Below are 24,156 nucleotides of genomic sequence, written 5' to 3'. Positions count from 1 at the left end.
CATCACGAACAACTAAAAACATGTACTTAATTTTAAGTTTGAGGTCAAGGTCAAGGTCAGGTCAAGGGTACAAATTGCAAGTTCCTACAGTATCGGCCTTGCACCGTAGTTGCCGAAGAATGGAGTCATGGACTGAGACTGATCGCCCAAAACGTGTTCTTAGGCTACCAAGACAATATTCGTTGCATACAATATCATTCAGAGGTCAAGGTCAAGGTCAGGTCAGGTCAGGTCAGGTCACCAAAAACAAAATATAGAAAAGGGCATGTGCGACACATGTTTTATGGGTCATTTTACTCATAGAATTCAATAGGCACACTCAATAAGTGATATGGACCACCTCTGGATGAATTTCAGGTCGAGGTCAGGTCAAGGTCAGGTCAAGTGAGGTCAAATTTTGAAGTTGGTTGTTAAGGCCTAAAAAGGTGTCTATCTGATGCAGTTTTTCACAGCGAGTCGAATGGTGCTATTTTTGTTTCCGTACGAGGTCTAGAACTTCCAAAAAAGTCATTTTTCAAAATTTTTGTGTGTCGTGACGTCATACAATTTTGAATAACTCCCACATTTTTGAACCGATTCTTCTAAAACTTGGTATGTAGGTACACATAGACCACTTCTCTGACATATATTCCGGTTTTTTCGATACACTCAAAATTTTGGATTTTATAGCTATTTTCCCAAAAAAGTCAGTTTTTTGGAAAAATTTGGGCCAAAATCCAAAATTTTCAAAAAACCGAGATAGCCATTTGATAGACAAAGTAGAATTACGTATATCCTTTTTTGTTACGTCTTGATTCCTTTAAAAATGAAGATGTTAGCGGCGTTTGAACTTTTGCCGTTTTTGAGGCGAAAATGGCGAACATGACGTCACTAAAACGTCAATTTCTCAAAAATTTTCCGACGAATTGCGCTCAAATTTTCAGGGATTATGTCAAATTGATGTAAGAAAAGGTACTGAAAGTTTGGCGGCGCTGCGCGCCGCCGTTTTTGAGATATTGCAAAAATTCGCGAAGGGGGGTTAAATTTACCCCCCCCCCAGCCCCGCGCGGGGCTTGGGGGGGGGGGTATTCAGCGCAACAACGGACACTACGAGCATTCCCAGCCCAATTCAGTTATTCACCACCGATGATTATTGATGAGGATATTGAACGTTGTAAAGTGTAGTCTAATTGCCATCGAGCCAGTGGAATCGTAGGCCACTATGGTCAGAGACTCGGAGCCTGTCGCGTTTTGGTGACCTCTGTATGAACTGAACACCGACCACCCTTCCCTAGTCTTGTTTGTTTGGTCTATTGAAACTTTTTGGGCCAGAGCAACCGCGGCTTGTCAGTGTATCTAGTGATCCCGCCGCGTCTCGGCCGGACATCACATATCGTGTCCCCGAGTCGGACAAACCCACGGACACGTGTCTGGACGGCGGACACACCTGGTGTCCGGCCCCGTTGGGGGCGTCTCCCGCCCGCGTCAGTGCGGCTGGCACACTCCACCTCTCACCACCGCTGAATGGCCCCAGCCACCCGCCCCCCTGCCCCAGGCGAGAGGTGGTGACTGCTGATCTTGGACGGAGCCGAACCCACTTCCGGTAGTGTCCACTGACGTCATCCCCCTCCCCTCTGTCAGAACCGGCCGGGGCGGGGGGGGGGGGCGGCAGACGACGGACCTGGTCACACCGGACCGACAACACACCGCCCAGACCCCGACCCTGGTCAGCATACGACTCCAGTCAGCACAGGATCGGCTCCAGTAGGGCCGCACCGGTGCTTATACTCGCCAGGACAGTTGAGGACACTGCTCAGCAATGAGCAAAGTGCACTGACGCACTGTGTAGCGGAGGCGATGTCGCCCATGCCGCGGAGTTGGGTGCTGAGCAGTGCACAGAGTCCGACCGCCGCAAACGATGCACCGTTGATCGGCCGCAACGAGGCTGACCAACGTGTCCAAGGCGTGCAACGGACGACGAGCAGAACGGATGGGGAGAGAGGGACGAGGGCAGGGAGAGACTAGCGAGGGCTCTGCGGGAGGGACGGGCAGTGGACTGGCTGCGGAAGGAACCAGCTCTATACACAAGCTTTTAGCACAGGACATAACCGTGCCAGTACCTATACCTAGCGTGAAATCTTCGAGCTGTATTTTATGTTTAAATACACGAACCCTTCTCTTGCTAGTTGAATGGTTGGTTCACGCGATGTGACCAATTATCGGATGGAGCCATACATTAAACAATGCCACCAAAATACTATCGCGGAGATATGGGTCCCGAATGGGCGATCTGTTTCCTTCCTACTCCCGCAGGGTGACAGCAGAGCGCGTGCCTGCCGTCAGCGTCGCGTGAGGCCTCAGTGGGGTATGGGGAGGGGAAGGAGAGATGAGAGAGAGGTGGGGTCACGGGAGTCGGGGCCGCCGGTACCGCCAACCGCCGAGGGATCAGTGGTCGCACGCAGCTCCCGGCGCCGGCGCGGCCACGCTAAATTTAGTGCCATTTTGGCGGAAATATCGCGGCCAAACACACCGGCTGCCAAGGCGGTCTCAGATCCATAGAGGCCGCCGGTGCCAGGGCGGGTAGCCGGCAGGGCTGACCCGCCCCGCGCCGGGGGTTCGACGGGCGCCACACGGCGTCGGGTCACCCCCTGACCTGACCCGAGCGGGGCCGCGCGCCACCCGCCGAGCCCTGGCACGCAGCACACTGGGGCGCCGCGTGGGGTCTGCGCGACCGACACAGACCGCACTCTCCGCCCCTCCCCACGCCAGTAGCTGTCACCAGCACCTCCGAGAGCACGTCAGGGCGGATACCTATATCGACCACACCACCTGCCTCCTCCCGCTGTCCTGCCTCAGCGCGCGGAGGCCGGCACCGGAGCGGCACCAGCGTCGGACGAAGCCCCGACACCAGGCGTCGAGAAGCTCCGCAAGTGGTGCCATCGGCGCCGCCACCGCACATCGTCGCTCGCGACTCTCCACTCACACGGACACACCGCCGACTGTGGGCGCCAGAGGCGGGGGCGGCGGCGGCTCTGTCAGCGGCCGCGGCGCCGACAGAAGCCGACACGGCGTAACGGGACGCCGGCGGAAGCGGCCAGTGTCGTTGGCGTCCGCTGCGATCATATCTCCATCGATCACGGAGCAGCAGGGCGGCTCAGGACACGTCCGCGACGACCCGAGATCAGCAGCCGGGGTCCAGTGTCGCTGTCGCTAGGGATCACCACAGGGACCGGACGGACATGCACGGTGGTTGCACGCATCAACTTATCTGACGCCAGGTCATGCTGTTTATCATAAGAGCATGGGTTATATAATGAATTTTGTCGTAAGAATACTGCAATTTTTCTGAATTACATTCTTTCAGGGAGAAAGAGAGTAGATCGCCAATTATGATTCGTCAATAAATCACGCTTCAGATAAATGGGGGGGGGGGGGACCACTAACCACCAATAAACCGCTTCCCGTCTATCTAGTCTAGATGAAGGCCTTTCGATTGGACAGGAGGTTGACAACATCAAACTTGTAAGTTTCACACGAATCAATAACCACCTCAACCACCCATCCAAAGACCAAGGCGTGGTGCATCTGCATTCTGCAGTCTGATTCTGTCCACCAACAGAGTCATCGGACTTGCAAGAGCGTGACACAACCGCTCGGAACGCGCCGCGCCACTCTGCTCCCAATGAGTTCATTGACGGTGGGCGGTGGACCGACGGCCGCGCGGCACTGGGGTGCGGTCAGACGAGGGGGGGGGGGTAGGCGTGTCGGAGGGGGAGGAGGGGAATGTCTCTGGGGCGGGACGGCGCGAGGCGGCGAGATGGGCGAAACCCAACACCAATCAGCACAGTGCACCGATCGGCGGCAGGCACTTACATTGAACCAGTGTGACCGCATGCCGCGTAATGCAGTCTAGCTCAGTGGTCAGTCTGATCCAGTTCACTCCAGTATTCTACCGTCCAGTGCTATCAATTTCAGTCTGATACCATCCAGTGCATATCAACCCACACGCCCGCTCTGTATCCACACGCCGCAGCTCAGGGGGCGGCTGCGCGCGGCTCGCTGAGGCAGCTCCATTAGTGTGTCACGCGACCGGCAATGCGAGCACACCAAACGCCGCAAAAGGTCATACTAACAGCGGCCGGCCAACTCACGGTGTGCTCGGGGGGCGCATCTAGGAGCGCAGTCGGCTCCGCGCGCCCGGCTCACAGCGACGACCGGCGGGGCCGGCGGGGCCTGGTAGAGAAGTAGCGCTAGCAGGTGTTCTGAGATGGCTCTTGGGCTGAGACACACGGCCGTCTTCAACCCTGAATGACCACGGAGTTCACTTTGACGAACGCATGAACGAGGTCGCACAACTCACGCAGAGCACTGACCACCACCGTTCACTCCATTAGCGATGATCACGGTACTCACTGCGCACTAGCCCGCACCGCGTGGTGACGTAAGTCGTCACTCGTCACACCCCCGTCGTACAGGAGGGGTGGAGCCCGACACACGCTCGACACCACAGGAAGGACGCCGGCGGCGGCGGCGTCCGGCAGCCCGTCGGCGGACGACTGGCGAGTGGCGGCGACGGCGGTCGGCTAGCGGCCCACCACCCCCGGTCGGCCGGAGACGCCGCGGCGGGCGGCCGGCCCGCGCGACCCGTCACCGCCACCGGCGGCCGGCCCGACCGGGCACTGCAGCGCCACCACGCCACGGCGCGACGGCGACGGCTCCCCGGAACACAGCGGACATGCGCGCCGGCTCAGAGCCACCCTGGTCCCTGTGAGACTGTTCACAGCCGGCGCTCACCGACTCAGAGTGAGACTGCTCACCGTCTCACAACGGGCCTACTGAGACAGCTCATAGTGAGAGACAAAGTGAGACTGCTCACCGTCTCACAACGGGCCTGCTGAGACAGCTCATAGTGAAACCCAAAGTGAGGCAGCTCACCCACTCCTAGTGAGACCGCTCACTGACTCGCCAAGAGTCCACTCACCGGCTTAAAGCGTGCCTGCTTACCAGCTCACGACGAGTCTGCTCACCAGCTCACGGCCGCCGATGAAGCATATCACAAACCAATCGGAGCGCACCCTCGCTGACTTAACCCGCGCCCTGCTGGGGGGGGGGGGTGTTTGAACACCCCCCCCCCCCCTGTGGTTTTTCGCGAATATCTCAAAAACGGCGGCGCGGAGCGCCGCCGTTTTTGGTACACCTTATCATACATCAATTCTACACATGTTGTGAAAATTTCAGACCAAGGTCATTCAAGGTCAGGTCACCAGGTCACTTGAAGTGACCTCACCTCATAAAAAGTTTCAATGTCTGTCATAGCTACACCGAGTGACCGATCGCTTTGAAACTTTCAGCGATTGCTAAGAGCAATAGCATGTACAAAATGTATATCTCAGAATTTTGATATCGATGACCTAAGGTCAGGTCAATTTTGCGACCTCCCCATTATAAGTCAATGGGAGAAAATTGAAATGCGCCTCTTTTGGACGAAAGACATTATAAACACTCCCAAACACTGAATTACAAGTGGTTTAGACACACTGAACATGAAAATGGTGTCCGTGACCCCTGTTTATGCCCTGAGGTCATCTTAGGTCACGAATGGTATCTAACAGTTTTTTTGCAAATAACTTTTGATAGAGGCATGCTAGAGCGATGAAAACGCCTTAGATGTGTTCAGCTCGACGACACGGATCGACTGATATGCAACATGACCCTTTTCGGTCAGGTCATGACCTTGACCTGAGGTCAAATTTTCAAGTTGACCTTTCAAGGTCAAGTTATAGTTCATTTGATGCGTCTTGACGAGAGGAACACGATGCCGGTAAAAGTAAGCTCGTACACGGCTTGGGTCAAAAGTTATTGCAGAAAAACTGTTTCCGAAAAAATCGGCTATTTTGCAGTTTTTGCCCCCTGCAGGCAAAACCGTTGACGTTAGTGTATGAGTTAGAAGAATATTTGTGTTACGCTATAGTTTGTGAGAGGTGCCACAGTGTATATTTAGAAAGACAGCTAATGTGCGGCGCTTACAGAAAAATAGTGCGAGAAATTGTACTGATAAGAAAATTGATTTAAAAAATCCAACACGGAGAAAAGGGAGAAAGGAGGAGAGAGGACAAGAGAGACAGAGAGAAGGGGAGAGCAAGGAGAGAGAGAAAGAGAGAGAAGAAGCAAAGAGATAGAGGGAGAGAGATTTGAAGAAGACGTCTTTCTAAAGTGTAATTACTTACCTTGTTTTGTACAGAATTGTGTCGCATTCGTACTCGAATAGACATTTTAACTAGGTAACGCAAAAGTGTCCTTTATAATCCATCGCCAACTACAAGCTATTTCGGCCGTACCTTATAACGTGTGAGAGAAAAATGGAAACCGCGAATTTTGACGTAAGAATAATTCCGGAATTCGATGGGCGGCAGCCGGTGTTGGAGTGGTTAGAGAAAGTTGAACTGGTATGTCGTTTAAAGTCGGTGACCCAGATCGAAAGTGTGATCCCTCTCAGACTAACCGGAGGAGCGTTCAACGTGTACCAACAATTGACTGTTGACGAGAAAGAAGATGCGAGCAAAATTAAATCAGCGCTGTGCACGGCGTTCGCTGCAGACAAGTTCACTGCATACGATCAGTTCACATCTAGACGGCTTGGAAACGGCGAATCGGTGGACGTTTATCTATCCGATCTCCGCCGACTTGCTCTGCTGTTCGGAGGCCTGTCTGACACGGGCCTGACCTGCGCCTTTGTGTCTGGCTTACCAGAATCGGTGCGCCACACGCTGAGGGCCGGGACTCGTGTCGAGTCCTTGACGTTAAATGAAGTGCTCGGTCGGGCACGGGCGCTCTTGACCGATGAGAGCAGCACAGGAGCGGCGGCGGTGGCGCCCCGCCTCCAGTCGCGCGGTGCCTTCAACCGACGGCAGCGACCTCAGCAGGCACAGGGCGACGCAGTGAGGTGCTACAGGTGTGGAGAGGAGGGCCACTTCGCACGAACATGCAGGAAGATTGTCTGTTTCCAGTGCCAGAAGACTGGACATGTAGCGGCTCAGTGTCCGGGAAACGCACGGGGAGTGGAGATGTCAGCGCCAGCCTCCTCTCCGCTCAGATTCCAGGCGCCTTGCCCACAAGAACAGTGAATATCAGCGGGAGGCACGGACTGGCTCTGATCGACTCTGGGTGCTCTAAGAGCATTGTATGCGAGTCATTCTGTCGCAAGTGGACGGCAAGACAGACAAATGTGAAGACGGTGAGCGGCGAAGCTTATCGTTGCGACGGAGTCGGTCCGATCGAACTTAGCCTCGGTGAGGAGCGAAGCGTCACGATTGATGCTTTGGTGGTGAAGGAGAAGCCGCTTGGATTTGATTTAGTCCTGGGCATGGATGGAATAGAAGCTCTGGGTGGAGTTGTACTGGTAAATGCCAGAAGTGCGTTCTTCGGATCGGAGGATGGAAATGGAGGGTGGAGAGCTGCCGTAGCAGAAGAGGAACGGAGTGTGAGTGGTGAGGACGCCGTAGAAGGAGCGAAGATACAAACACGGCTGGACGCAGCAGAGTTGTGCGAAAGGGTTACAGAAACGGAAAAGACAAAGGGTGGAGAAAAAGAAACAGATGTGTGCAAGAATGTCACAGAAACGGAACAAGAGAATGATGATAAATTAACGGTGCGAGAAAAACAAAGCAGGACTGTGGAAGGTGCGGATTTTATTGCGCGCTATGACGACAAAGATCGTGAGTGGACAATGGCATGGAAGTGGGCGGCGGGCTCGGAGCCAGAGACGATGAAAGGTGGACCCGCCGAGTATCATGTGTCGCCGGAGTGCCGCGAAGAGTATGACGCTGAGTTGCAAGAGTGGGTGGCAAACGGTTGGTTGCAACCGTACGATGAGGCACGGCAAGGCCCGCCCAAAGGGAACATTCCCCTTATGGCGGTGGTGAACAAAAACAAGGAAAAGGTGAGGCCGGTTTTGGATTTTCGGCAGTTGAATGAACACGTGGACGCCTATACTGCAGATGCCGACGTTTGCGCCGACAAACTTCGGCTATGGCGACAACAGGGTACTGCCGGAGCCCTGATAGACCTCCGAAAGGCGTACCTTCAGATAAAGGTGGAAGAATCCTTATGGCCTTACCAAACCGTGATTTTCCGAGGAAAGCGGTACAGCCTAACAAGACTTGGTTTCGGCATCAACCTAGCGCCAGTCGTGCTGAAGAAGATACTGGCAGCGGTGCTGAGCTGGGACGCCGAAGTTGACCGCGGCACATCCCCGTTCATCGACGACATCTTCGTCAACGAGAGCGTGGTCCCGGCGGAGCATGTGGAGGCTCATCTCAAGCAGTACGGCCTAGACTGCAAACCACCCGAACGACTGTCAAACGGCGCTAGAGTCCTCGGACTCCGCGTGCAGAAGGAAGGAAGTGACTTGGTTTGGACACGAGACAATGACATCGGCAGCGTTCAGCAACCACTCACCAAGCGGGCGCTGTTCTCTCTGTGCGGCCGGCTAGTCGGTCACCTGCCGGTATGTGGCTGGTTACGGCCTGCCACTTCCTTCGTCAAGCGGGTAGCAAACGCTACAACAGCGACGTGGGACACAGAAGTGAAGGACTCCAGAGTGCTGCAAATGGTGAAGGAGATCATGCAGCGAGTTGAGGAAGCGGACCCAGGCCGTGGGCGATGGAACGTTAGTGGCGATGAAGCGACGGTGTGGGTCGACGCCAGCTCCCTGGCGCTGGGCGTGGCGGTGGAGATGAACGGAGCCATCGTTGAGGACGCAAGCTGGCTGCGGCGCGACGAATGTGGCCACATCAACATGGCGGAACTAGACGCAGCTCTGAAGGGAGTCAACATGTCCCTCCAGTGGGGAGTGAAGAAGGTGCAGCTGATGACGGACTCAAAAAACCGTCTTCCACTGGCTGACAGACACCCTGTCAGGGAAAGCGCGCCTCAAAACCAAGGCGGCGGGCGAGATGTTGATACGGCGAAGATTGGAAACAATCAGGGCAACGGTGGAAGAATACAACTTGAGCTTGACCGTGCAGTACGTCATGTCGAAGGAGAACCGAGCAGACGTGCTCACCCGAGTGCCGCAGAGGTGGCTGTCTCCGGCGGCGGATGACAGCGTGACGGCGGTTGGTGATGACGTCGTGGCTGCCGCTGAAGTGACTGCAGTAGCAGCAGAAGATGACGTCGACGTCGAGGAGATGGTCCGTCGCATCCATCACAAAACAGGGCATCCCGGTGTGCGACGGACTTACTACTTCTGCCGGAGAGCCGCCCCATCGGTCACCAAAAGTCAAGTACGAGCGGTGGTACGGCGGTGTGAACAGTGTCTGTCCATTGATCCAGCTCCAGTCCAATGGCAGAAAGGGAATCTCAGCGTGTCTGGGTCATGGAAGCGGCTGAGTATGGATATCACTCATGTGGGAGCGCATCAGTACCTGACTCTGGTGGACAGCGGACCGTCCCGCTTCGCAGTGTGGCGACAGCTGCGGAGACTAGACAGTGCTGCTATCATAGAACAATTAGAACAGCTCTTTTGTGAGCGTGGACCACCAGACGAGATACTTACTGACAACGCGGCTTCTTTTCGGAGTCGCGCCTTCATAGCCTTCGCCGAACGATGGGGCGTCGCGATGAGGTTCCGGAGCGCACACCAGCCGTCAGGAAATGGGATCGCAGAGAGGTGCCATCGCTCAATCAAACGAACCGTAGCCCGCACGGGCTGTTCAGTGCAAGAAGCTTTGTATTGGCACAATGTGACCCCCAAAGACGACATCAACCCTGAAACAGCACCGGCCAATGTGTTGTACAGATACGAAGTCAGACTGCGCGGGATCGATGCCGGTGCATGCAACCCCGGAATCGTAGTGTGCCGGTTTGGGGTCGGTGACCGTGTCTGGGTGAGAGATCCGACACGCCGATGTGACGCGCAAAGCTCCATTGGCACAGTCACCAACGTGGTGTCTCCACAAACAGTTGACGTGGACGGTATACCCCGTCACGTGCGTGACTTACGACCAGTTGCTGCCTGCGACAGCCAGGGGTCAGTGGCAGAAGACGAGCTGGGGGGAGCAGCGGCGGATGAGGAGGAACCATGGCTCGTGCAAGTTTCTGTTCGACAACCAACGCTGGATGTGAACGAGAGCACAAACGAAGATATGAGGGCGCCCACTCACGAGCTGATTGAGACGCCTGAGCTTGAGCAGAGTGAGACCGAGCCTGACCAAGAGGACCGGCAACAGCCTGTCAACGAGCCATTGGGAAGAGGACGTCGCGTAACAAGGCAGCAGACTCGATGCAGAATGTGTACCTGAACCACAACTGAGATGATCGGAGATCAGGGGGGAGTGTATGAGTTAGAAGAATATTTGTGTTACGCTATAGTTTGTGAGAGGTGCCACAGTGTATATTTAGAAAGACAGCTAATGTGCGGCGCTTACAGAAAAATAGTGCGAGAAATTGTACTGATAAGAAAATTGATTTAAAAAATCCAACACGGAGAAAAGGGAGAAAGGAGGAGAGAGGACAAGAGAGACAGAGAGAAGGGGAGAGCAAGGAGAGAGAGAAAGAGAGAGAAGAAGCAAAGAGATAGAGGGAGAGAGATTTGAAGAAGACGTCTTTCTAAAGTGTAATTACTTACCTTGTTTTGTACAGAATTGTGTCGCATTCGTACTCGAATAGACATTTTAACTAGGTAACGCAAAAGTGTCCTTTATAATCCATCGCCAACTACAGTTAGGTCAAATCTGAGAGAATTACTCAGAAAGGGCGTTAATAGGGCTATCGAATGCGCTTTTCCGCGGCGAGGTAGCTCTATTGGTTCCCGAGTTATGCGTTGGCTTCTTGGAAATTGTCGACATTCGACCTGGAAATCGGCGAAATTTTGCCTTCAATGACCTCTGGTGACCTGACCTTTGACCTGACCAAAAAATTGACCGAAGTGATTTCCTCATTATTTTTGACGCTCTTTCGAACGCCGCTTTCCGCGTATCGCTACGTGGCCCAGGAGCCGAGTTAGAAGGGGGGGTGTTCAAACACCCCCCCCCCCCCAGCAGGGCGTGGAAATCCAGGACCCCCAGCCGGGCGCGGGTTAAAAGATCAGCCAATGATGAGGTAAGCATGTGCCTTCACGACAAACCTGGATCTTCTTCCGGGCTCCTTTCACGACAAACATGAAGGAAGAAACAGAGAAAAGTCGGGAGGAAAGAGAAAGAGGAAGACAAGCGAGAGAGAGAGAGAGAGAGAGAGAGAGAGAGAGAGAGAGAGAGAGAGAGAGAGAGAGAGTGGGTAGAGAGAGAGAGAGAGAGAGAGAGAGAGAGAGAGAGAGAGAGAGAGAGAGAGAGAGAGAGAGAGAGAGAGAGAGAGAGAGAGAGAGAGAGAGAGAGAGAGAGAGAGAGAGAGAGAGAGAGAGAGAGAGAGAGAGAGAGAGAGAGAGAGAGAGAGAGAGAGAGAGAGAGAGAGAGAGAGAGAGAGAGAGAGAGAGGTATATAATAATAGACTCATGGAGATAGAGGGTAACTATTTTTATCTCGAGCATGATACCAAGAATCCTGAGAACCCAAAGAGCAACGTACCAGGATGGGTGAGAATTCCGCGGCCACCGCACCAGACCCGTGAGAATATATGAAAAACCGCAGCGAGACCGGTGCATTCTTCCAGTATCAAACGAGTCCCGGTACAATAGGTACCACATACACACAGTGCAGATTGTTCGTGCTTTGCCTACAAAACCCAAAGTTGGAGCAATTCATTTGCTAGGATGATGACATTTTAGCTCAGTATTTGAACTGTAGGTATGCAAGTGTTAGACATTTAGTTTTTGTTTGCTGTTAGGTGACGTCATTTGAGCTGGTTGAAGATGACGCTGGACGAATACTTTGCCACTAAGCCGTTGAAAAGCCTTGCCCATGCCAATCCCCGAGAAGCACACGATAAGGGACGAGGGAATCAATGTATAGTCGACTACAGAATGATGTTCCACTTTTCACAGACAATTATTTCCCTGGAGTGGTAGGCTGTGCCGCATCACACGGGCTGAGTTCACAAATTATAGCTTTGTCCCAATGCTCACAATCGACACGCTTAGTTGCGTGATAAACGGCACAACTTAGCGCTCCGGTCAACTGATAGCTTCTGAGGACTTGAACATCATTCTGTAGTCGACTATACTAGCACGGAATATATAGTCTACGACACAAAAGTGTCATAGACTATATACATATATCACGGAATATATAGTGTCGTTGACTATATATTCCGTGATACTAGCATTCTGGACCAGATGACCTTGGTTATTTCGGATCAGATGACGCGTCAGAACTCTCTTGACTCGTCGTCTCAGCTCCTCGTGCGTATCATGCACGGCGCTCGTACCTATCATGCGCATCATTTAATTTGACAATAGGTTCACAATGACCACAAAGATTCGCGTGGAGAGCTCGCAGATTAAAATATACAATACAAAACACCAAACTCTACTCACTGACCCGCGATGCCCCAAAACCGGGAGCGCGCTTCCTTTTTCCCAGCAGACTAATGCGCATTCAGTCACGGATGCTGTCGAATTCGTTAAATCTAGCGAAGTTGATTTTATTCTTTAAAAAAAAAATCTGAGCCATTGGCAAGATTATGTGTTGCGTCATTACCTCATTAAGCCCCTCCCTAGCCGAATGCTAATTGTGCATAAAGAGCATACTTTCACGGCTAACTAGAATGAGACCATATGATGGATGTGCAATTGGATGAACAAAATAGACACTTGTGAATTAGCTAAGATTGCACTCAACCATTAAAGTATTGCTTGTTTGTTGGCTTTTAGGGCGCCTCAACAGCAGGATGATGCACGTCAATAAATACTTCTTAGTTATCTATTTACAATGTCAATATTTTAATGTGAGGTTAGATTATCTGAAAGCAAACATCCTGTAAAAATAAGAAGCAGCAGTTAGCAATGTTTACTGTACTTACCAATTGATGAAGCAGGTTCCAACTGAGATAAATAAAAATTAGAGAATTTCTTGCAATAAATTAGCATGGATACAAGTTTCTTCAACAGTTCACTTTTCCATTAGGTTGTAAATAAATGAAAAGCTGAAAAAGATGAGTGTTAATTGGTAATCTTCAACACATATACGATCAGGACAACACAATATGTGCTTCAAAGGGCAAATGTCTGGGGTAGGCCGTCAGTAAGTCTCAGCTTATCACAGAAGCCATTTGACAGCCATTGCTGACTGCCACCCAATGACACAAGCTGCTGAGGGAAACTGAAAGTGCCAGACAAATAGGATTGTCAGGATTCAGTAGGTGCCTACCAATATGAAGAGCTCTGCACTTATTGCAGACTTTGTCCGTTTGTGTGACATGTGTGACATGACAATTGTTCATTGATTGCCAAAGCTAATTACGAGCGAGGGGGCGCAGCGAGCGAAGCGAAGTCTTTTCAATATAACGGAAAAATCACGGTGACAATGGAAAAATCTCAGTATGAGCGGCCCAGCCCGGGTGTTTTGCAAATCTTAAGGCCTGGCTACACTATGCGTTTTCTGCGTGCGCTTTTTGCGAGTTTGCGTGATTTGCAGAATATCGTTCTAGAAAGAAACGACATTACGTTTTGTTATATGTTTTTCATATAAACTTTTAATTAACCCGCGCCCCAGTGGCGGTCTCAGCCAACTTCGCCCTAGTGGGGGGGGGGGGGGGGGGCATATGTTACCACCCACCTCTAACTCAAAAACTAAGAGGGCTAGAAAGACGCGGTAAAAAGCAGTCGATAGCTCTCAATGCGTACGTTTGAAAGTATTTCGGTCATTTTTCATCTTGGAGCAATATTGGGGTCACTGGAGGTCATCAAAGGTCAAAATTTGCCAAATGTCATTATATTTTTCAGAAAACATGCTTTTATCTCAGGAACTATGATAGCTAGAAAAACGCATGGAAAAGCAATCGATAGCTTTTGAGCTCTTCTTTCGATAAGGTCATCATCAAAATTGACCTCAGGTCAACGGTTTAGCCTGCAGAGGGCAAAAACTCCAAAAATAGCAGTTTTTCGCAAAGTGTTTTTCGACAATAACTTTTGACTAGAAAAAGCCACGACATTTCTATTGCCAGAATCGTGTTCCTCTCGACGAGACGCGTCGAATGAACTATAATTTGACCTTGAAAGGTCAACTTGAAAATTTGACCTCAGGTCAAGGTCATGACCTGACCGGAAAAGGTCATGTTGCATATCATTCGATGCGTCTAAACAAGACAAACACAATGAAGCCATCCCCAGCGTTTTATCTCTTTCCAATCGCGAGTTATTGGCAAAAATCTGTTTGTAGCCTCAAATGACCTCGGATGACCTTTCTAGAGGCTATCAGCAAAAATGACACCTTGGTCATCACGGGTGGTTCAAATCATTGTGATTCTGAAATATTTGGACTGTTCCTATGCGTACACACGGATCTAGAGGCATTTTCATTTTTCTCCATTGACTTATAATGGTAAGGTCACACCACTGACCTGACCTTAGGTCACGGATATAAAAAATCCGAGATATACAAATTGTAGGCGCCCATAACATCATGCAATCCACCAAGTTTAAAACCTTTCTGACAAACACTGCAGGCTGGACATGATTGCAAACTTTTTTTTAGGCCTGGTCAGTTAACTTGACCTGGTGACCTGACCTGACATGACCTGGGGTCAAAAATTTCACACATTGTCCAAAATTGATGTACAAAAAGCTATGCCAAGCGGCGCGGCGCTACGCGCCGCGGTTTTTTATTTATACGCAAAAAAACCGACAGGGTGGTAACATATGCCCCCCCCCCCCACTGGGGCGAAGGTTAACATAAACGTTTTATTAACTTTTATCTAAATATTAAAGAAGTTTGATCAATAATAACCTTTTTTCTAGAACGATATTACGCAAAACCCGCAAACACGCAAAAAAAACGCATGCAGAAAACGCATAGTGTAGCCAGGTCTTTCTGTGTGGCGACATATCTGATAAATCAGCAAACATGGAACAGTCATTTCACACTGCTTTTGGTAGACAATGAACTTGTCTTGCTTACTGAAGCATCTCAGGTCAAAGTGACAACTGAACAGTGAATTAATGTCGTTTTTTTTTTGACAGATATTTATGCAAGAAATCTCATAAGATCATGTTTTTGGCTATAAAATCAGCCCAATGATAATGGCGCCCACCAAACTTCATCAGCATTTTGCTTCCACAGCACCTGTTTCACCTGTAATGTTTATAAAAGGAAGGAAACAATTGTGTCATAAATAAGGGCATGGGGCATTTTACCTACCCTGGGCGTGTTACACGGTTCTCCCCTACTGTATAGGTTTTAGGTTTTACTTTTTAGATTTGGGTTGTACTGTTGTACTTGTATTGTAGGTAAGGTTAGTTCAGGTTTGGTTAGTTTTGATGGTATTAAAAAGCATCTCCGAGTATTGGTATAGCTCCTCTCCTTGCAAAAAACAAGTGTGACTGTGTTGTAAAAAGCAAGTGTGACGCCTGCTTTCCTACTACCAATTGCGCTACCTCGGAAAGGAATGTATTGCCCCTACCTACAAACAAAACGTTGCAAGAACTTATAACATCATATATCAGTTGGGCAAACTGCAGGGAGGTAATCTAAATGTAGATTAATCAAAATATTGATTATTTTATGCCCATATTTGGGCATTTGAGCAGCCCTTTGCAGAAACAGCTGTGTAGTGGCCCAGGAGTGACAGAATCACATCACTCTTTCACAAAGCAAAGTTGACATAACAAACTTCCTCTGAAACACCAAAACAGCTCTTAGGAAATTTTTGGGGTTCCTGAATTATGATGGGAACATAATCTAAATTAAGATTAAAAAATCAGCCTCAATGGGGAAATAATCTATAATAAGATTATGTCGTCAGCTGACTTATCTGTATTTAGATTACACAATCAGCTGAATAATCTTAAATTAGATTACATTCAGCTGGCCTAATCTAAATTAAGATTATAATATTTAGCATCTGAGGGGATATAAACCCCAGTATTATGATACGACAATAAGAGACGCTGGAGTGCCACGTCGTGTGCAGGGAAATAGCCAGTCTAGCGCAGAAAAGAAAAATACAGCACATTACCAGGCTTTCTGTAAGTATATGTAACTTATTTTAGAGAATAAAACAACAGAAATTAGCAATAAATATTTGTTTTTTTAAGCTCAAAAGCCATTTTAAGGTATATAAGGCAGCGTGAATGTGGAATAACAACTTAATGTACAACCGCCTGGCCTAATAATGATTTCGTCCCAGGTCGTTGCCAGCAGCACTTCCGTAATCACAGATGTAACTCAGCTTTGGTCTCCCTTGGGACCTATGGCCCTTAACAATTATTGGAAGGGTAGGTACCTAGGTACCTTGTTTGATTCCCCAGCAATGCCATATATTGCAGCCCTCTTGGGCACTGCCTTGGCCCTGGGCATGCAAATTTGGATAATTCATACATACTGTTGAGTTTCGGGTTAAAATACCCATATAACATTCAAAGCATTGCAACTATAAGTAAAAACTGCACCCCAAACCACACACATAGACTGACATTTCAAGAAAAAATATTAACAATCTAAATACATGATTATATCTGGAAATATGACAGCATAATACAATGTTTACATTTTCAGGGAGGTGTCCGAGCAACTCATTTCTACTCACTCAGACAAAGGTATTTGATGAAATGGCACCAAATATTCAGGATTTGTTTAATGATGTCTTAAGTTGTCAAAAATAACAAAAAATTGTCATGTCTGACAATATTTCGCGAAAAAACTAGGTTGAAATGACTGAGGGTAGAGCTGCGTCACTTTCGTATCAAACACACTCACCGGTTTTGTACGCTGGTGTACGCGGCAACGCCACACTTCTACCTCACAAATTTAATTTTGTTGGGTGAATAAGATGTTACCATTATTTTGGTACCATTTAAGGACCATTCCATCGAAAAACACCGTCGGGAAAAAATTATTACAGAGGGGATACACCGCGCCACGGACATCGCTAGATCGCGGCCGTAAATCGCTGTAGCAAAATTGCAATAAATGCGTTGTATTTGGCACATCTTTTCATAGTGGGATTGAATAATTGAATATTTCTTATCTCAGATATGCCGAAAAAATATTCTGAACATTTAATGAATACCGTAAAATGGGGTGTTAAGGGACAGTGGGGTGTTAAGGGACAGTTGCATGGGAAAAACTTTGAGTCATATTAACTTCCTAATTTGAGAAGGTTCAATAAAAACTTCAGTGTGGTAGTTGACACTGTTTTGCTCTTGACCATAGGACAAAATGCTATGGTTTTTCATGCAAGTGATTTGGTTCAAAAATGGATTTGAAAATCATGCCACATTTTCACAAAATTGAAACATCTCCAAAACTCTGTGTGTACCTCATAAACTAGTGGGTGTACAGGGAAAATGAATGCATAGGTGTATTGTCACATGTATTGCACATGTTTCCTGAAAAACTTGTGCAAATCCACCCATTCATTCATCATCCTCTTCCTCTTTTCCGGATACATGCATATTTTGAGGTGGAAGTGGGGTGCTAAGGGACAGGGAAGAAAAAATAAAAAATAAAATCTAAATATAATTTAATCAAGTTTTCTTTCAGTAGGCATGGAAAACACCAAATTCCACATAAAATGCTGGCAAGTTCATGCTTTTATCTCTAACACATCTTAAGTTATGTAACAAAACATCTCAACACTCTCTTTTACAATGATGGGTCAATGGAGACTGATGTATGTAAATGTGATGTCATCATAAAAAGGCCAAAACAAAGAGGGCAACATAATGACAAGTGACTAGCTTCAACATGGGTTTTTATTGATGACAGAAGATTACTTTTTGGTTCTGTTTACCTTATAATTAGCAATTTCCACAAGCATAAACAGCATTACACGTAATTGGCTAAAAAGGTCATTAGTGGTGAATGAACCTGACTTGTTTTGTGACAGAATATGCAAAACATTTCAATAAATAAATTGTGTGCCCTTCCACACCCCAATTGTGGGCATTTGATGACCATTTCTTGGAATAATATAGGTGTCCCTTAACACCCCACATTGGGGTGCTAAGGGACAGTGATGAAAAATAATAAAAAATAATATGCAGGTATAAGTCTTAAAAACTTTAATGTGGCAGGCATGTAAAGCACCAAATTCCACATAAAATGCTGACAATTTGATGCTTCTATCTCCAACCCTTCTTGAGTTATATAACAAAACACCTCAAAACTGTCCCTTAACACCCCATTTTACGGTACGCTAAAACAGGAGTAAAAACAGCTGAATGCACTTCCCCATTCCTCGGTGACCTTGACTATTCATGTCCTAACTCCCAAAGTCCAATTTCAAATGTGCCGTTCCATCCGCAATCTGTAGAATCGAGTTTCGTCTGTACCTCAGCAAAAAATCTCACAGATATGAGCATTTCTTCGACCGATATGGAGGGTTTGAATGTGGACGTCGGAAATATAATCTAAATATTGATTATCAATCCTTATATGATCATCGCTCCGCCCATTTTCGTGACGTCATAATCTGAAATTAGATTAATCTTATTTTAGATTGCCTCCCTGCAGTTTGCCCGACTGATATGTGAAGTTTTCCTGTTATATCGTGGGGCGTCTTACCCCACCCGGGTGCCTTACCCCACTCTCCCCTAATATTCATATAATTACATGCATGATTCGGCCAAAGACCAAAGTCAAAGTGGTCAAAATGCAGCATCAGTATGGAGTAGCACAAGCAGTACAAGCTTCTGTAAGCAGCACGATGGATTCTGTAACAACATGTTACTTATTCCGCACGAGCACGACAACATCAACACACAAAGGCACAAATTCATAGCTTGAAATACATCGCCATACAAACCAACGGGAAATTCGCGTATACAACAGACCACTGGATATACAGAACTCAACAGACGACGGCAACGACGGTCATCGTCATCGACGGCATCTTTTGACGCTCGGCTGTAATGTTTCATTTGTAACGCACTAAGGCAAAAGTGCATTTGCAAAAAAGGATTTTGAACTACGACTAAATAAAATAGTTTTCAATATTTCATCTCATTCTTACATTAATAAATTACGTAATATATTTATGCACAAAATTTGTATAGCATATATTTATTGCAGAAGTCAAATGCCAAATATGGTAACTTTTTTTGCTATTACGTCATTTTCTTTACATTGCCATATTTTTTAGCATTTAACTTATTACGCTTTTTAGCCAAGCCTTGACGGTAATGTGAGCGTTGCGTTCGTTGCGTTGGCGTTGCGTTGGCGTCGCGTGAGCGCGTGTGTGGGGACTGCGGCGGCATAGGGAGGAGACGTGAGAACGGTATATTGATATAAAAGGTGGGATGTGTTGAATTTATAGAAAATATTATATTCCGTATTGGTATATTTCTCTTCTTCGCCTCAGGCTGCAGTGTCTTTTTTTTAGCATGTGTGTTTCAGTTTGTAATGTTTTTTATGATGAGTGAGAAGGGTTTTTATGGACCAGTATGGTCTGGAATAAAGTCTTGTCTGTCTGTCTGTCTGTCTGTCTGTCATTTGTTCGTCGTGACAAGCGCATAACCCGCCTTTATCAAGCCGATGTTGATGTGCAATGTCACCGGAAGGCTCCCGAGGCCCGAACCTGTTGCTGTATTTAGGTAGGGCCTGGGTCAAACCAGCCCCGAACGACCGCTCGCATAACGCTCGCCCGTCACTCGTCAGCTCCATCATCCATGACCGTTGGGAGACCATTGGAGATGACGTGTTGGGACGCGGAAAGGGCAGCAAAGGAGAAGCCAAGTACCACTACGAAAGATTTGTGTGACTACATTACATATCACTCAAAAGATTGCGTGATAGCTTCAACATGCGTGATAGCTTCAACAATCTTTCAAGCTACCGTCTCAGTCTGGTTCGCCGTTGCCGTGGTGGTGCCAAGCAGGTGCCAAGGGAAGGTATCGTATCTGCGCGTCTGATCTAGGGGACTCCTGGGGTTCTCTTACAGAATAGTTTAAGGTGCTCTAAGTGTACGACAGTACGTAATGCGCGAGGGCCGATGCAGTCGCCTATATCGAGCACGCCAAGCGCAAGACGGTGGCTGCCATCATGATTCCCCCTCCTCCCACACCCCATCCCCAATCGTAATGTGGGGACGCCACGTGGAGTGCGGTCCTCTTGGCCTCCGAAGGAATGGGGTGGGGATGGGGCAGGATTCTTATTGATAGGGTGAGGGTCTGAGCTCAGCTAGTGCCATGGTGGTGCGCCTCCAGAAAGACTTGGTTATATTGGTATGGTAAGAACGGGTGTGGGGATGTGAAGGGGTCACGGTCGTCGTTATGTGGTGGAATTGACGAATATTCGTGAAAGATCTTCGTAGGATGATTGGGCGGCCAAGGATTTGTGGAAAATGAAAGTTTCGAGAGACGAAGAAGTGCGTATCCAGGAAAAGAGGGTGACACATATTTGCGGACGAATATTTGAGCAATGAAAAAAGGCGATACGAAGATTCATATCGGCATCCGCATATTTTCGTTGGCAAATATTCGACTTTTCCCCACATTTCTGCGTATAGTTTACCAAACCACGAAAGACATTTCAAGATGATAAAGTCATCGACTTTCATGGCTTTCCCTGAGCTTAATAACAGCTGTTCTGCTCTTTTTCAGATCATCGTTTACGACGTTCAACAGGCCGTCTTGCAATCGTCGAGCCGCGCAGGTCTTTGAGCCCAGACCTCATCATGTGGCTCTTCGTGTCATGGCTACTTAGTGAGATATTCAACACTGTTTATTTCCAACTATTCGGCGACCGTCTTCCCGACTCGGCCGAAATGAAACCGGTCGGCACGGTGTCCAAACTGTGCATTTATCCACTGAAGTCGGGGCGGCGCTTGGAGTCGCCTGCTCTGTTCTGTGAGCCGATGGGACCTCGGTTAGATGCCACATTAGACAGAGCCCTGATGGTGACCGATGAGGAAGGCGGCTTTCTGACAGCACGCCGCTACCCGGAGATGGTGCGTATCGTCGCGGAGCCGACACAGGGAGGCATGCGTCTCTCAGCACCTGGCGCCGGCACGATCTCCATCAGCTTCAGCGATGTCTCCGCCCTGAACTGGCGGAGGGAGGTGCGCGTTTGGGAGGACAGGCTGCCGGCGCTGGACTGTGGTGACGAGGCGGCTGCTTGGATTTCCGCTGCGATCCCCTCGCGGTCGGACGGGGCGCGTCTCTGCTGGTTCCCCGACAGTCAGACGGCGCGCCGGCCCAACGTGCCGCCGTTCCCAGTGCGCGCTGTGGATGGCTCGGCGTTCGCCGACCTCACTGGCTACATGCTGATGAACGAGGCGTCTGTGGCCGAGCTGGGCGCTCGCGTCGACCGGCCCGTCAGCGTGGACGCATTCCGTGGCAACATTGTCGTGTCGGGTAGCACGCCGTTCGCCGAGGACCGCTGGCGCTACCTGGCCATTGGCGACGCCCTGTTCGAGAACGTGAAGCCCTGCACGCGCTGCCTGTTCACCACTATCGACCCGGAGACAGGTGTGCGTGACGCGCTCGGCGAGCCGCTCAAGACGTTGCGCCGATATCGTCTCAATGACGACCCGGCGCTGCGCTCCGTGTTGGGCAATTCGCCGCTGTTTGGTATCAACCTGGGTCTGCGCAGGCCAGGCGAAATCAAAGTCGGTGATACGGTTTATGCGGCATCGTAGATATCTCCCTATATTGGTAGAAAACGGGTTAAACACGATTCCAGGGATTTTTTTAGAGGTCTTAAGGCGTTTTTATACAGTTGTAGTCATCATAGAGCAATATTTTGGTGGATGATACACGGACATGTGTCATTTTGTACTAATATTTGACAATTTAACTCTAGGGTGGTTGAATTGTTTTCGTTCATAAGCGTCAACTAACCAGTCGGTGAGCTGTTGTCGAAGCGTTCCGAACCTGAACTCATTCTGCATAGTCGTATAGCATGGAGGGTGAATGCCATTAGGACACAATAACGGGTTAAACCAAACGGGTTAAACGGGCTCTAAACGGACGATTCAAATCGCTCTTTTCCTGTTCTGGCCTCTGAGCCTCTGGAAATTTCACGTTGGGCTCGTTCAGACTACCTATATGTTTCTGCCATATTGCTTTGGCTGGATGCTAGGTGATCTGTGATTGTTGGTCAGTGCCTTTTGAGTTGCCAATTGCCATGTTATGGGGGCTGTCGCAGCAATATCTGATGTGTATTGTTTATGAGCATGGAGTGAGTAGCATTTTTGGATCGCATATCTTATGTGACTCGGGATGATGCATGTTAAATACATCACAATTATGGAATCTGATGTGTTGAAAAAAACTGTCTTTAGCTTTTTGAAGCTAGGTCACATTGAAGCGTTGAACTAAAAAGGAAAGCAGTCTCATGTGTAGGCAGTTGGGTGTAATGTCATAAGTGAATCTACGATGACGACTGTCAAGTACAGTTCACTAGTGACTACTGACTGCAGCAAGGACTGCAGTTTTGAGTCCGTTCACTCCCGCATCGAGCATCGTTATAACGCGGGAGCGCGAGTCCATTCTCTATCGTTTGCCCAGCCAGCAATTTGGCTTGACTCAAGTCCGTTTTGCCCCTGCAACTCCGACATGCCAGACTTGGGCCGGTCACCGGTGTAAACGGAATGCCGTCAGAGCGAGGGCTTGGGTCGATATATGGCTCTATTCCGGTTAGCTAGCCTTTGCCGTAGCGCTCCCGAATTGGTATGGTTTCGGACCTCCTCTCGCTCAAGTCCGGGTCCCTGCGGCTGCCACGCCCACGGCTTAAGTCCGGCTTCCTATGGCCAGGTCCGGCTACCCTGTAGTGTAGCTGCTCTGGCTTACTGTGACTGAACTACGGTTGAGGTACGGCACGGCTGATGAGGCATAAGTCCGGCTGTGGTGCAGGCATGGAGCTCCGGGATCATGTGTCAGCTCCAGTAGAGCTCCAGACCTTTACCCCGGAGCTAGCCAGAGTAAAACCAGCTACGGCCCACTACGGCCCAAACCAAATTTGCTGGGTGGGTGTTGGCTTCGCTAGAGATCATAACGTGTCGCGACTCCTCCAGCTGAGGTTTCTCGGCGATCGGCTGCGGCGGTCCTTCTCAGTCTTTTGGCCCTGACCTCTGGGTCGCTTCCGGGAGCCGCAGGAAGCCCCTCCCCGGGTACTCACGGCTAGGGGCGTTGTCATCTAGTCATCTAGGTCTAGATGATCATCTAGCGTTGTCTCACTGCACCTACCTCCTGAGATTTCAGGACTAGGGTGGAGGTCACGGCGATAGTGGATTTCTTGCCAACCAAGGATCTCGAACAATGCCTTGATCCTCGAAGCGCCCCGATGAATCGATTTTCGATATAGGTCCCGTTAGCTTGGTAGTCGGATCTTGGTCGGATCCAAGTTTCCAGAGTAGGTAATAGGTAAAAACGATCATGCGATGGGTAATGGGCCATTCTTAGACCCAAGGCCCTATATAGGCGCTTAGACCATGCCGGCTATGCTATGGGGCACTTCAAAGTAAACCTAGTAACTTGAAATTAGGGGATGCGGTGGGTCGGAGGGAAGCTAGCTATATATTTTAAAAAAAATCATTTTGAATTCTAAATTGAATTCGAGTCCAGCACAAGACGGTGCAGGTTGGTTGGTTGGTTTTGCAGTAGCAAGTGCAGTAGACAATAGGGCATAGGCTGCAGACAATAGGCCTATATATGGCCTATTGTCATATATGGACTATATATGGCCTTGCAAGAGGCAATAGACAATCATAAAACGGCAGTTTCACGAATCACGGCCATACTTCTTGCTACAAATCAAGGCTATATAAACCAGGTAGAACGCTCCGGGAAAAAAGTTGGAAACAATAAATTAGTTGCGGCATTCCCTGATGACGCGAATGTGGGTCAGCGGCCGGCGGCCGGCGGCCGCTAACACTGTATGAGGATGAATGCACGGAACTTTTGCTTGTTGGAGATTGCGCTAGGCAGTTATTTGTTAATGTTAGGATATGTTTCGAAAGTAAATTGAACGACGCTTCGAACGCCGTCAATGAATTTGCGATACGACGACTATTTGTTTAGTTAGAGCCGGCGAACTTTTACCTTCCGACCGCGCGGGGAGGCGATATGGTGCCACACTGACGGTT

General features: G+C 49.1%; 2 protein-coding genes across 8 annotated transcripts in view; one reads left to right on the top strand and one right to left on the bottom strand.

Annotated features, from left to right (window-relative positions):
• The window catches only part of LOC122386683 (tyrosine-protein phosphatase non-receptor type 4-like), an 82,623-nt gene extending 63,620 nt beyond the window's left edge, over positions 1 to 19,003 (bottom strand). The window contains exons 1-2 of one of the 5 annotated variants that reach the window (XM_043376114.1): positions 18,877 to 19,003; positions 12,934 to 13,056 (exon numbers count right to left, since the gene is read on the bottom strand). The gene's annotated coding sequence lies outside the window, so the exon portion shown is untranslated. The remainder of the gene's footprint in view (positions 1 to 12,933; positions 13,057 to 18,876) is intronic. The other 4 variants (XM_043376113.1, XM_043376117.1, XM_043376115.1 and 1 more) reach the window with 4 other exon arrangements.
• A 242-nt stretch (positions 19,004 to 19,245) lies between these two features.
• LOC122386682 (mitochondrial amidoxime-reducing component 1-like) lies at positions 19,246 to 22,321 on the top strand. 3 transcript variants are annotated; one of them, XM_043376112.1, is made up of 2 exons: positions 19,246 to 19,364; positions 20,672 to 22,321. In XM_043376112.1, exon 2 carries the CDS (start codon positions 20,746 to 20,748, stop codon positions 21,706 to 21,708), a length of 963 nt encoding a protein of 320 aa, XP_043232047.1. In that variant the 5' UTR covers positions 19,246 to 19,364; positions 20,672 to 20,745; the 3' UTR covers positions 21,709 to 22,321. The 3 variants fall into 3 exon arrangements, with proteins under 3 accessions (XP_043232047.1, XP_043232045.1, XP_043232046.1); XM_043376110.1 differs by having other exon boundaries at positions 19,258 to 19,338; XM_043376111.1 differs by having other exon boundaries at positions 19,270 to 19,347.
• The last annotated feature ends 1,835 nt before the right edge of the window (positions 22,322 to 24,156 follow it).

Source organism: Amphibalanus amphitrite, unplaced genomic scaffold (genome assembly GCF_019059575.1).
Source record: "Amphibalanus amphitrite isolate SeventyFive unplaced genomic scaffold, NRLGWU_Aamphi_draft 000259F_arrow, whole genome shotgun sequence".
In the NCBI taxonomy this organism is placed as follows: Eukaryota; Metazoa; Arthropoda; class Thecostraca; order Balanomorpha; family Balanidae; genus Amphibalanus; species Amphibalanus amphitrite.
This window is presented reverse-complemented; position numbering and strand designations above follow the sequence as displayed.